This window comes from Spea bombifrons, chromosome 6 (genome assembly GCF_027358695.1).
Source record: "Spea bombifrons isolate aSpeBom1 chromosome 6, aSpeBom1.2.pri, whole genome shotgun sequence".
Classification (NCBI taxonomy): domain Eukaryota; kingdom Metazoa; phylum Chordata; class Amphibia; order Anura; family Pelobatidae; genus Spea; species Spea bombifrons.
In genome coordinates this window covers 19,068,672-19,082,766 of record NC_071092.1, presented here as the reverse complement: position 1 = coordinate 19,082,766, position 14,095 = coordinate 19,068,672, and the positions used below count along the sequence as shown (strand labels likewise).

Here is a 14,095-nt window from a genome sequence, read left to right as displayed (position 1 = left end):
TTATTACAGGGCACCAGGACTGCTGTCTGCAGCTCATTGCATTTACCCAAAGCTCTGACTGCAGCCTGCTATGAACCTATGAAGTCCATAATGCATATTGGCTATACTCCCAAAAAGGGCCTAGCAATTCACCCAAGACAAGCCACTCTAGCCACTCCAGCAAAAAGAAGAGGTCATAATCCTCAAAACAAATTCTGGACAAATTCTCAAAACAATTCCTTTGGGGCTAGGTTAGAGCAATAGGTGTTTGAACCAGCGAGCCTGCCTATATTAGGTGGTTCACTTAACCATTACGCCAGGTCGCTTTTGGATCTTTGGTCTCTCTGCATCACATGTGGCTTGTTACTTCAATCAAAGGCATATAAATACCGAGCTTCTTGCTAGTGCATTGTTTTCCTGGCCCTGTTTACAGTTTGTGGATTACTGATTTTTTCTTATATGGATTTTGACCTATTGGCATGAATTTTGACTCCTCATCTGGATTATCCCCTGGTACTGTGCCACAGGCCCCCTTGATGTCTGTTTGCGGTACAGCTGCCCTTTTCTTTCTGCTGTGAGCCTGTTCAAAGAGAAAGTCAAAGGCTAAAGCAGACAGTCGTCTGCAACCTGGTACAGCAACACTCGCCTCCCAGCAGCCAAATTCAAAGCACGATTTTGTCCCTGCACAGGGACCCGTACTCTGACTGAGTAGCTCCGCTGTAGATATCTCCCTTGTCGCTAAAAGCTCAATTGCTCAAGGGATTAACCCTTTCTGTTCACCCAAGCACTAGTCGAGACTTAGTGTAGAGTGCAAATAGAACTGAGTTTATTGGGAACACAGACATTTATACACACAACATGAATGGACCAGGATTATAATCCCACTAGACAGCCCGCCCCCTCCATACAGTTATATGGCCAGCAATGCCCACCCGACAGAGTCACTATTTTGAGGCGATCACGAGGAAGCGGAGTCAATCCCGGTGTACCAATGGAGGGCTCAAGGTCAAAGGATGTTATGTTCCAAAAATCTGACATCGGTACCCTGAGCTCAGTAGCCGGGCCAGAGTTCCATAGTCGCAGTTGGGTAAACCCTGGTCCTAAAGATGGGTAATAAAACCAGGGTTCCCCAAAAGAGCTCCCCCTCCATAACCACCTCAGAGTGTTGCCAACCACGGACATAGTCTAACAAGAAAGCAGCAACGTGGTGGGACAATGGATGTCCATAGCAACGCAGCTCTAATTGTTGGCAGCATCAACTCTAGCTGCCGTAGAGTTCCATGAATTTGCAGCCTGGTCCCGGTCAGGCGCCAAGCAGAGGGAAAGGGGAATCTGACCAGCACAAGGGGAACATAGGGTCCATGAGACCTTAATCTTTGGAAAAGTCAATTAATATACTTCTTTGGCTGAGGGGGTAAGACATAGGAATGGAGGTGCAATGCATAAAAACAAGAATGAGGCCAAAATAACATATGGGACAAACGGGCAGTAATCCAGCTAACTGAGGGACTTCTCATAGACAGGCACTATATATGTGGTTAATGGACTGGTTATAAAGGTTAAAATAATGGTTAGATTCCTCTTAATTCTGTCTAGCCTTTAGATAAAAAATATGCATACAACCAAAATAACTACTAACTGTCAAAACAAACTTAGTACAGTGGAAAGCAGCGCTACAGTTCATAAAAAGTGTTGCCTTAAATTATATTTTAAGACAATATTTCATACAAATTTTAGAGCTGCCTTCCTTGTTTCGAATTTTGGTACTAGTGGAAAAACTACCAGCAATACTAGAATACTATTAACTTTGCAATGTAGGATTACTTTTTTTTTCTCTGCACTTCAGTAAACTAATTTCTTTCATATACCTGTCTAAAAGTTGTACTGGTAATTCTGACACACTATTACATGTCTGAATAGCAGGCATTTACACATTTACACATTTGGTGAAATACCACAAACATGTTCCATACCAGATATTCAAACTTCACATCAAGGTATTTCCGGATGGTGAGCTTCGTGTCAGGTATCGCTTTATTTAGATAGGTGTTTAAATCACTCAGCATCTGTCAGATGGAAAAAATATTTTCAACAAAAGTTATTTCTGTAATGTCCCGTGGGTCCAGTCCATTGACTGAACAATTGAACTCCTTAAAAATACCGTACAACAAATTATTGGTATTTATGGCAGGCTACTCCAGCAATAGACTGTGGTGCCTTAGTGGATTCTTGGTATAATACCGTATTTGCTCGATTATAAGACGAACCCCCAAAATCAAAATATTAATTTAGGAAAAAATCAAAAAGCCTGAATATAAGACTACCCTATAGGAAAAAACTTTTACTAGTAAATATTAATTCATGTAAACAATTTTCATATTTAATAAAAGCTATGATTGAGAAAAATATATTTTTTATTTCCTTTTATTTGTCTACCTGCCCCCCCCAGTTATGCACATCTGCCCCCAGGCTTGCCACTCTGCCCCCAGAAATGCCTTATACCCCCCTATTTGCCACTCTGCCCCATGATGTGCCGTTTAACCCTCTATATGCCACTCTGCCTCCAGAAATGTCTTATACCCTCCTATATGCCACTGTGCCCCATGATATGCCTTTTAACCCCCTATATGCCCCTCTGCCCCATGATCAGGGCCGGACTGGGACTGAAAAGCAGCCCTGGAAAAATTTGGAGACCAGCCCCATATAGTTTATCTCACGATGAAGCTCTTATACCCACAATAAATGGCCCTAATAAATGAAATACATTACACATAATGAGATCAAAACATTTACTACTGCGAACATTTTTAGATGAAAGAGTTCCATTTTATTCAGTGGAACAAAACACTGATCACATTATTCTTCACGATATTCTGGTAAGAAACTTTTATTTCTTTATTAATTCATGTAGACTATTTTTTTCCATATTTAATAAAAGCTATGATTGAGACATGTTTGGTTTTTATTTCCGTTCATTTGACAACCTACCCCCGAGTTATGCAGCTCTGCCCCCCTGATATGCCTTCTAACCCCCTATATGCCACTCTGCCTCCAGAAATGCCTTAAACCCCCTATATGCCACTCTGTCCCATGATATGCCTTCTAACCCCCTATATGCCACTCTGCCATATAGGGGGTTAAAAGGCATATCATGGGACAGAGTGGCATATAGTGGGTATAAGGCATTCCTGGAGTCAGAGTGGCATGAAGGGGGTTAAAAGGCATATCATGGGGCACTCTGCCTCCAGAAAAGCCTTATGCCCCCCTATATGCCACTCTGCCTCCCTGATATGCTTTATACCCTCCTATATGCCACTCTGCCCCATAATATGCCTTTTAATCCCCTATATGCCACTCTGCCTCCAGAAATGCCTTTTACTCCCTATGTCACTCTGCCTCCAGAAATGCCTTATACCCCCCATATGCCACTCTGCCTCCCTGATATACCTCAACCCTCCTATATGCCCCTCTGCCCCGTGATATGCCTTTTAACCCCTTTTTCCACTCCACCTCCAGATATGCCTTTTGACCCCCTATATGTCACTCTGCATCCAGAAATGCCTTATACCCCTATATGCCACTCTGTCCCATGATATGCCTTCTAACCCCCTATATGCCACTCTGCCATATAGGGGGTTAAAAGGCATATCATGGGACAGAGTGGCATATAGGGGGTATAAGGCATTTCTGGAGGCAGAGTGGCATAAAGGGGGGTTAAAAGGCATATCATGGGGCACTCTGCCTACAGAAAAGCCTTATGCCCCCTATATGCCACTATGCCTCCCCAATATGCTTTATACCCTCCTATATGCCCCTCTGCCCCATGACATCCCTTTTAACTCCCTTTATGCCACTCTGCCTCCAGATATGCCGTTGACCCCCTATATGTCACTCTGCATCCAGAAATGCCTTATACCCCTATAATATAGGGGGGTATAAGGCATTTCTGGAGGCAGAGTGGCATAAAGGGGGTTAAAAGGCATATCATGGGGCACTCTGCCTCCAGAAAAGCCTTATACCCCCCTATATGCCACTCTGCCTCCCTGATATGCCTCAACCCTCCTATATGCCACTCTGTCCCATGATATGCCTTCTAACCCCCTATATGCCACTCTGCCATGTATGGGGTTAAAAGGCATATCATGGGACAGAGTGGCATATAGGGGGTATAAGGCATTTCTGGAGGCAGAGTGGCATGAAGGGGGTTAAAAGGCATATCATGGGGCACTCTGCCTCCAGAAAAGCCTTATGCCCCCTATATGCCACTCTGCCTCCCCAATATGTTTTATACCCTCCTATATGCTCCTCTGCCCCATGATATACCTTTTAACCCCCTTTATGCCACTCTGCCTCCAGATATGCCTTTTGACCCCCTATATGTCACTCTGCATCCAGAAATGCCTTATACCCCTATATGCAACTCTGGCATATAGGGGGTTAAAAGGCATATCATGGGACAGAGTGGCATATAGGGGTATAAGGCATTTCTGGAGGCAGAGTGGCATGAAGGGGGTTAAAAGGCATATCATGGGGCACTCTGCCTCCAGAAAAGCCTTATGCCCCCTATATGCCACTCTGCCTCCCCAACATGCTTTATACCCTCCTATATGCTCCTCTGCCCCATGATATACCTTTTAACCCCCTTTATGCCACTCTGCCTCCAGATATGCCTTTTGACCCCCTATATGTCACTCTGCATCCAGAAATGCCTTATACCCCTATATGCAACTCTGGCATATAGGGGGTTAAAAGGCATATCATGGGACAGAGTGGCATATAGGGGGGTATAAGGCATTTCTGGAGGCAGAGTGGCATATAGGGGGACAACCTTACATACACACACATGCCGATTTTAACAAATACAAAAAACATTATACAGTACAAAAAATACATTATTTTACTCACCTTCTACTTCTCTTGACTTCCTGGTAGCTGCACACTGTTCTCTATGCTGACAGGATGCCACTGACCTGACATCCGGTGCTGCAGCGGTCTGAGTGCGAGGGGGCGGAGCTTCCACCTCACGCTGCTCCCATCACTAAGCAGCCATCAGACTGCTGGGAATGTAATCTAAACGGCCGGAGCGTGCTGATGCCGCCGGCCGGAGCTACTTTAACACTTTTTTTTTATTTATATGGTAAACTGGATCGGCTTGCCATATAAAGTAAAAAAAAAAGTATTAAAGCAGAGGCGGCCGGCGGCATCAGCACGCACCGGCCGTTTAGATTACATTCCCAGCAATCTGATGGCCGCATAGTGATGGGAGCAGCGTGAGGGGTGAAAGGTCAGTGCGAGGGGGCGGAGCTTTCACCCCTCACACTGCTCCCATCACTAGACGGCCATCGCACACGGCTGCTGGGTGCTGATGCCGGCCGGCCGCATCAGCACCCAGCGGCCGCTTTGATTAGATTTCGGGCAGCCTGGGGGGCAGTTGCCCCCCTGTCCAGCCCGCCCCTGGCACCGAGGGAGGCGTTCAATGCCATTTGCAGCCGCTCAGCGGCTGTCTTTATGGTTAGTCTGTCGGCCGCCCAGCCCACGGACCTTCCGGCCTACCGGGAAATTTCCCGGTATCCCGTTGGGCCAGTCTGGCCCTGCCCATGATATGCCTTATATGGGTTAAAAGGCATATCATGGGGCTGAGTGGCATATAGGGGGTTAAAATGCATTTCTGGAGATATATATATATATATATTGCTAATAGCAATCACACTCCTATCAAGCCAAGGCAGCCAGTACATGCTGGAACCTGGGGATGTTAGAAGTGTGATTACAGCCTCCCTATGCCATGCTACCACCCCACCCCCCTTACACATCCATGCTATCACACACACACACTCATTCACAAACATTTAAATACTCATTCATTCCATTAATCACACATACTTCACACACGCTCAAACCCCCCACCCCGTTACCTGAACTGCAGATCTCCCACTCGCAGACTTCTGCAGGGGCCTGGCTGTGCGAGCAATTTCTCTGGCCCCGCCCCCAGAGGAAGGAGGGGGGAGGTAGAGTTATGTGAGGACTGTGCTACCTTCCTGTTCTCGCGATCAAAGCCCAGTAAGCAGCACGGCCCCAGCAGAATGAGGTCTGATTAGAAGACGACCTCGATTATAAGACGAGGGGTATTTTTCAGAGCATTTGCTCTGGAAAAAACCTCGTCTTATAATCGAGCAAATACGGTATTTTCAATACTATATATTTTTAAAATAACATAGAAACTGATGTTTAGTCCTTTAACACGTAGTAACCAGGGTAATTACAATACAGAGAAACAGAGGCTGTAGTATAGGTCTGTGCTGAGAAGGGAATACATGGAAGGTTAATGCCTTTGTGAGAATTGACATGTATGGCATGCGGTCGAATGAACAAAATGTTAAAAACAATATATAAAAGATAATGCCCCTGCTGCTAGCAATATACACAAGGAAGAAAAAAATACCTTTCCTGACCACAAGGTACAAAAGTAAGGAAAGAGTGTAGAAAGTAAGGGGGTATTTTAAGCCCTTACAATATAAAAAAAAATACAAAACAAATACAAAAATTCATTGGGTATTTCTAAACTCAGGACACATATTAGAATCTATTTAGCAGGTTTTTATTAGCTTTTGTAGATGAGTAAAAGATGATCAAAATAATGGTATCTAAAGAAAGCTGCTCTTCTCCTGAAAACAGCAAATACATAATTTGCATGGGTACAGTAAATGAGAAAAAAAAAATTACCGCTAGACACAAACAACACAGAAATGTTAAAACCATTGTCAGAAAGGGTAGAATATATCAAAAACAGTCCCGTCACAAAGAGGTTAAAGAATATTAACATCCCTCAGATGCCAGTATAAGGGACACCAAATTGTGTATGAAAAAAACAGGATAACGAAAACAAAAAGTAACCTAGGGAAAAGAAATAAAGGATAACATAATTTTTTAATTAGTATTTTTGCTTGAGAAAGTGTATTTTGTCAAACAAATTAGTTTTTCAGAGATAATGAAATAAAACAAGATTGTAGTAGTGGATTCCTAAACACATATGATTTGATTCATCACTCTTACCGGCTTTATGGTCTTTAAAAGACCAATTCCAAACTTCTCAATGTTGCGATGTGCATCAGCAAACTTTACAAATGCCTCACTTGCAGCTGGCTGAGGCTCCCTCACACCAATCACTGAGAATACATCCCCGAATGCTGTAAGTACAAAGTGTGTATCTGTATCATCTGTATGTAAATGATTGTTACAATCTATAGACAAACTTATTGGGACATGTAGTTGACCCCCCACCCTTTGCAGCTACAAAAGCTTCCACTCTTCTGGGAAGGTTTTCTACAAGATTTTGGAGTGGAGAATTTTTGCCCATCCATCCAGTAGAGCATGTGTGACACCAGGCACTAAGGTTTGGCTTGCAACCTCAGTAAATATACTTAATTACACAATTTATTTGGATTGTTTAGTAAGGGTCTCTCAGAATTGAAAAAAACCCATTAGCTTCCATGATTATTTCTAGAAGGCTATATAGACTCCTAGCAAATGTTATATCCCACTCTATCCCATACAGTATGAAAAGCTAGCCCTATGCATTCAATTTCTGGAGTCAGGAAATTATGGTTCCTGAAATACATGGTATAAATGTCAAACAAACTGATCTTCAGATAACAAAATAGGCCAGGTAACCAGGGTCATGAAAGGGTTTAAAGCATTTATGACAGATCATTACTCTTGGTATTACAGTCCTCCAAATTTATTAAGAAATTAGTAAATACAGTATTTGCTTGATTATAAAAGAACCCTGAATATAAGACAACCCCCCAAAATTTGAATATAAATTTAGAAAAAAAAGAAAAATCCTGAATATAAGACTACCCTATAAGAAAAAAGTATTATTAGCAAGCACGGCATTTTAAAACAGTCTTGTACTATACTGACTGGAATATCTCTAATGAACACTTTTACACTATGGACTAGCGGACTGCATTGGGAGGCGGGTCCCGCCAAAAAACTTGCGGGTGCAGGTGGTCTTTCTGGGGCTGCGGGCAGGCGGGCAGGCACTGTACCTGCTCGGGAAATCAGGTAAGGAGGCGGGCGTGATTGGCCACAAATGTGGCAGGAGCGGGCGGGATTGGCCACAAATGTGGTGAGGAGCGGGCAGGAGCGGAACACCCACATTGCGGGAGCGGGATTCAAAACATCGGGAGCGGGATTCAAAACATCGGGAGCAGGCTTAAAAATGCAGTCCCGCGCAGGGCTCTACTATGGACTATATATTAACAACACATTTATTTTTTATATCTTTAATCCTTAGCTAATAATAGTGCTGATCAGTTTGGTCCTTGACCTAAAGGTTCTTAACGTTAACAAAGATATTTTATGACTGTAAACAGATCTTGCAAAGCAAAGATAATACGTTTTATAAAATATATTACCTCTGTGTGTCTGGGAAAGTTCAAAGAAAGCTCTCAACAAACGTTTGCTGTGCTCCATCAAACCTAAGGTAAAATAATTGTGAAAGAGATGGAGAAAAAATACGACAACAGAATAAAAATAACACTAATCTAAAATATATGGAGATTACGGTATGTCCTACTTAAAACTGAGTAGAATAAAAGCACATGACATAGGGAACAACATTGAAAAAGAAATAACACCGGCTATCATTATTTTAAACTGCCAAAGAAAAACTGAATTATGCATTACCTAGATTACATGCAGCTAATAATGAATAATGGACAAATAAAAGTTAGGGACAAAACTGCACTTATATTGTAACTGTTGTAGAAACTACTTATAGAAACTGCTGTTGTGGATTCTATATTGAACTATATGTTGACAGATTATTGCATATGCATTTCTACTAGACTTGTAGACATGGCGGCGGCAAAACGTATACAAAGACAAAGTCACACAACACGAAGAATCTTCGTGTTAGTCTTCGTTTACTAATCTCACTGGTCCCTTCCTCATTTAGCCTACATTATCTACTCAGCATTGCAATTGGTTGATGCTAGAGGTGGCCCCTGCAGGTGACCAATAGAGTCGTTCTTATGGCCCTTTAACTCCTGATGGCAAACCTACAGATTTCCACTCCCGTTAACCCCTGCGATGGTGCATAGATAGCAGGTTCGCCATCAGGAGTTAAAGGCCTTTAACTCTAGGAGCGGGGAGACAGGCCAAGTTCCCTGGTTGATGCCAGAGGAGGCCCCTGCAGGCGACCAATAGGCACGGCCCTGACGGCGCAACTTGGCCTGGGGAGACCATGGTCTTCCTGCTCCAAGAGTTAAAGGTCTGTACAGCAAGGGGATCGTTTGCATCAACCAATGAAGTACATGTGCACTTCATTGGTTGATGGCATAGGATGCCCCTGCCTGCGACCAATAGAGTTGCTCGTACGGACATTTCAAATCCTGGCGCCAAAGCTGCTGCGTAGTGCTTACCGCGGTAACCTCGTATTAACCCCTTCTACAAAAAAACAGAAAACAAACGAACACAAAGAATGTACACAAATATTCGCCTGAACTGAACACAGGAACGGGCGAATATTCGTGGAATATGAAGATTTCCCCCCCCCCCACGAAGACTAACACAAAGTTCGCCGGCACCTGTGATACGAATGTGACGAGTATGGGGTGCGATTGAATAAGTTAGTATATTCAGTTAGCCAAAAGGATAGTAACTAACATGATTCCCCGCTGTTATAGTCAGAAATATAGAGGTTAATATAGTTCAGAACTTGTTGTGCAGAACCAGAATTATGACTCATAATCTCATGATTTCCTATGTAGAAAACAACTTAAATGCGCATGATCAGCATACGTTGATCATGCACTCGAATCTTCTAGAATGTTATACTACGCATGTATGCGCGTGATATTCATAGGATACAGGTGTTTTTATTCATTCACTGTGCCAGATTGGAAACATTCTTGTGAACAAATTAGTGTATAAATGAAAGGGGATTTGCAGGAGAATCTGGGATTTACAGCCTACGTTTATCGGTCGAGCTTGCAGTGATTTCCCGGATCCTCCTGAAAGCAATCGCTTGTGAAAGTCCCCCGATTGAGGAGTGATGCTACAATATCCGGTGATGTATTGATGTTTACTCTTTATTGATTAATTGACCATGTATTGCATGCTTTAATTGAATGAACAAGATAAAGAATACGTTTTACCACAAAACTGTTTCAGTGTGCTTGACTTGTATGTCAATGAGGGCGGGACAGCTAACATACTTTGAGCGGGTAAAACAGCACCCAAGTCTAATTTCTACAGTGCCAGAGCTATTAGGCTAGGTTTCTACTTGGGTTTTTGTCCGGCGTTTTTTTCTTGATGAAAAACGCCAGGAAAAATGCCAAGAAAACTGCCACTGCATTTACCTGCGTTTTGGCGTTTTTTCTGCAGTTTTTTCTGGCGTTTTAGCCTTTCTGTGGAAATTGCTTTTTTTGACCTTAGGCAGTTTTTCCAGCCTTTACACGTTAGAAGTTTCACCCAGCTAAAAGGGATTAGGATAAATGGCAAGTATCTGCCCTCTCCTGATGTCATTTACTTGGTAGACCCTTTTGTCTCTTTTCTGTGGTTTGTAAGGCATGCTTTATTCCGAATGTCTGCTCCTCTGGGAAGATTGGCCCCAAATGATGGTGCAAATTGTTTGCTGTTGCTTTTGGCACGCAGGATCCAGTTGATGCGTCGGGTATGTTTGTTTGTAATGGCATGTTTGTTCCAAATGGTGTAAAATTCAATATGAACCAGTCCAGGACTTTGTTTTGTGTGAAACTGTTTGTTTTCAGCCTATTTCTCGTAGGACACACAGATACTGGGTCCATCCTCTGCATTGTAACTGTGGAAAAAACGCCATAAAAAAACGCCAAGGCAATAAACCCACATGGCTTTTTCATGGCGTTTTTTCTCTCCCATAGACTTCTATTGGAGAAAAAAAGCCAAGATTTCTTGCAAAAAACGCCAGTGTCAACATGCTGCAATTTTGAAAAACTGCCACAGAGCCCAAAAAAGCAGAAAAACGCCAAAGAAGACTGAAAAAACGCCAAACAGAAAAACGCCAAGTGGAAATGGCATTTTGCGATTTCCTATTGAATTACAGCTAACATCTGGCTGCAGCCGTTTTTCACAAAAAAAACGCCAGGTGGCGCTATTGGCGTTTTTATAGGCGTTTTTAGCAAAAAAAAAACAAATGGAAACCTAGCCTTATGAGCATTTGAACAAATATACCCGAATTAACATAACGTTTTACACAGTCAAGTAGGTTCCCAGCTGAATGTCCTGATTGGTGCTATAGAGAGATGTTGTGTTTCAACAGCTTGGTCTCCCGTTAAACAGACACATTGTAACAGTGTTCATCCTTCTATTGCCAACTAAATATGCAACATGTGGTTGGCAAAGTGGACACCAGGAGCCGACCCTATATCTCATATATGATGCCACTGTAGAGTCCCATCTCCACAGTGGCTACAAATGATTAGAATTAAAAACGTTTTAATTGAAAAGCTGCACACACCATACTTATTTAGTTCAATTGCTTTTACAAAGTGTATTGCAGCACAACTAAGCAATTACCTAGACTCTTTTACTCTGCTCCTGTTTGTAGTTAAGAATGCTGAAAAGGTTAAGAAAATATTGCTAGTTTATGTTTAGGGTAACACAATCTTTGCAGTGTGGTTTCCTGGACACTTCTTGAGAAGTTTTGTTTGGGGGAGTGGGGTGTGTTAAGGGTGTGGCCATAGGCATGGTTTTACTTGAGAAAATTAAGAAAAAACCAAGAGAAAGGACAGGAAAAAAGGAGAGAGTAGAGAGAAAGATGAAAGGAAAGAAGGAAAACTAAACAGGAAAGAAGAGAAATAAAGAAGGGAGGGGTGCCAGGGGCAGGCATACACTCTTACATTTAGGAGGTGTGTTGCATGTATATGAGCAGCCTTTTAGTGTACAGCCACACAGCACTACACCTCCCAGCACTCAGTGTTCAGGAGATTGTGATATCATGCTGGAAATCAGGGGAGCCTCCATTTCACCTCTCCAGCCCTATAAATAGCTTCTAAGCTTAGTTAACTTTGCACTTATGGACATGGTTAAATTTGGAACAACCGCAAGAAATCACAAGTTACAAATATACAGTATAACTGTTAAGTATATCTTTTCCAGCAAAATGGAGATTTTCCAAGCTAGCAGCAGGGGAGAACAGGTTTTTCCACTACAGTCAGGGGGCTAGAACAGCAAATAAGTAGGTGGGGAAAGCATGCAGGCTAAAAGGACAAACCCAGGCAGAGTTTGGTTACAACTGTTCTGAAGAGCCTGGATTTAGCCACGTTGATGCAGCCATATACAGTATCTCACAAAAGTGAGTACACCCCTCACATTTTTGTAAATATTTTATCTTTTCACGTGACAACACTGAAGAAATAGTGAGTGTACAGCCTGTATAAGAGTGTAGATTTGCTGGCCCTTCAAAATAACTCAGGATACAGCCATTTATGTCTAAACCTTGGCATCAAAAGTGAGTACACCCCTAAGTGGAAATGTCCAAATTGGGCCCAAAGTGTCAATATTTTGTGTGGCCACTTATTTTCCAGCACTGCCTTAACCCTCTTGGGCATGGAGTTCACCAGAGCTTCACAGGTTGCCACTGGAGTTCTCTTCCACTTCTCCATGACAACTTCACGGATGTTAGACACCTTGTGCTCCCCCACCATCCGTTTGAAGATGCCCCACAGATGCTCAATAGGTCTGGAGTCATGCTTGGCCAGTCCATCACCTTTACCCTCAGCTTCTTTAGCAAGGCAGTGGTTTTCTTGGAGGTGAGTTTGGGGTCATTATCATGTTGAAATACTACCCTGAAGCCCAGTCTCCCAAGGGAGGAGATCATGCTCTGCTTCAATATGTCACAGTACATGTTGGCATTCATAGTTCCCTCAATGAACTGTAACTGCTGGCAGCACTCATGCAGGCCCAGACCATGATACTCCCACCATCATGCTTGACTGTAGGCAAGACACACTTGTCTTTGTACTCCTCACCTGGTTGCCGCCACACACGCTTGACACCATCTGAACCAAATAAGTTTATCTTGGTCTCATCGGACCACAGGACATGGTTCCAGTAATCCATGTTCTTAGTCTGCTTGTCTTCAGCAAACTGTTTGCGGGCTTTCTTGTGCATCATCTTTAGAAGAGGCTTCCTCCAGGGACGACAGTCATGCAGACCAATTTGATGAAGTGTGCGGCGTATGGTCTGAATACTGACAGGCTGAACCCCCTCAACCTCTGCAGCAATGCTGGCAGCACTCATATGTCTATTTCCCAAAGACAACCTCTGGATATGACACTGAGCACATGCACTCAACTTCTTTGGTCGACCATGGCAAGGCCTGTTCTGAGTGGAACCTGTCCTGTATGCTCTTGCCCATCGTGCTGCAGCTCATAGTCAATATTCTTATAGCCTAGGCCATCTTAATGTAGAGCAACAATTCTTTTTTTCAGATCCTCAGAGTTCTTTGCCATGAGGTGCCATTTTGAACTTCCAGTGACCAGTATGAGAGAGTGCGAGTGATAACACCAAATTTAACACACCTGCTCCCCATTCACACCTGAGACCTTGTAACACTAATGAGTCACATGTCACAGGGGAGGGGAAATGGGTAATTGGGCCCAATGTGGACATTTCTACTTAAGGGTGTACTCACTTTTTTTTGCCAAGGTTTAGACATTAATGGCTGTATGTTGAGTAATTTTGAGGGGACAGCGAATTTACACTGTTATACAGGCTGTACACTCACTACTTTACAGTGTCATATCTTCAGTGTTGTCACATGAAAATATATAATTAAATATTTACAAAAATGTGAAGGGTGTAGTCACTTTTGTGAGATAGTGTATATCTATACAGTTCTCTGCAACCCACTTCATCTCCGAAAATGTGCCCAGGAAATGATAAGTACAGTGGAGGAAAAAATATTTGATCCCCTGCTGATTTTGTACATTTGCCTACTGACAAAGACATGATCAGTCTATAATTTTAATGGTAGGTTTATTTGAACAGTGAGAGACAGAATAACAACAAAACAATCCAGAATAACGCATTTCAAATAAGTTATAAATTCATTTGCATTTTACTCAAC

The 14,095-nt window shown here is 42.8% G+C and overlaps 1 protein-coding gene across 1 annotated transcript in view; it reads right to left on the bottom strand.

The window, feature by feature from the left end:
- Window positions 1-14,095, bottom strand: part of PICK1 (protein interacting with PRKCA 1) — a 229,232-nt gene that overhangs the window by 62,801 nt on the left and 152,336 nt on the right. The window contains exons 8-10 of the mRNA XM_053469072.1: window positions 8,400-8,462; window positions 7,033-7,166; window positions 1,953-2,045 (exon numbers count right to left, since the gene is read on the bottom strand). Coding sequence (XP_053325047.1) covers window positions 1,953-2,045; window positions 7,033-7,166; window positions 8,400-8,462 — 290 coding nt within the window. The remainder of the gene's footprint in view (window positions 1-1,952; window positions 2,046-7,032; window positions 7,167-8,399; window positions 8,463-14,095) is intronic.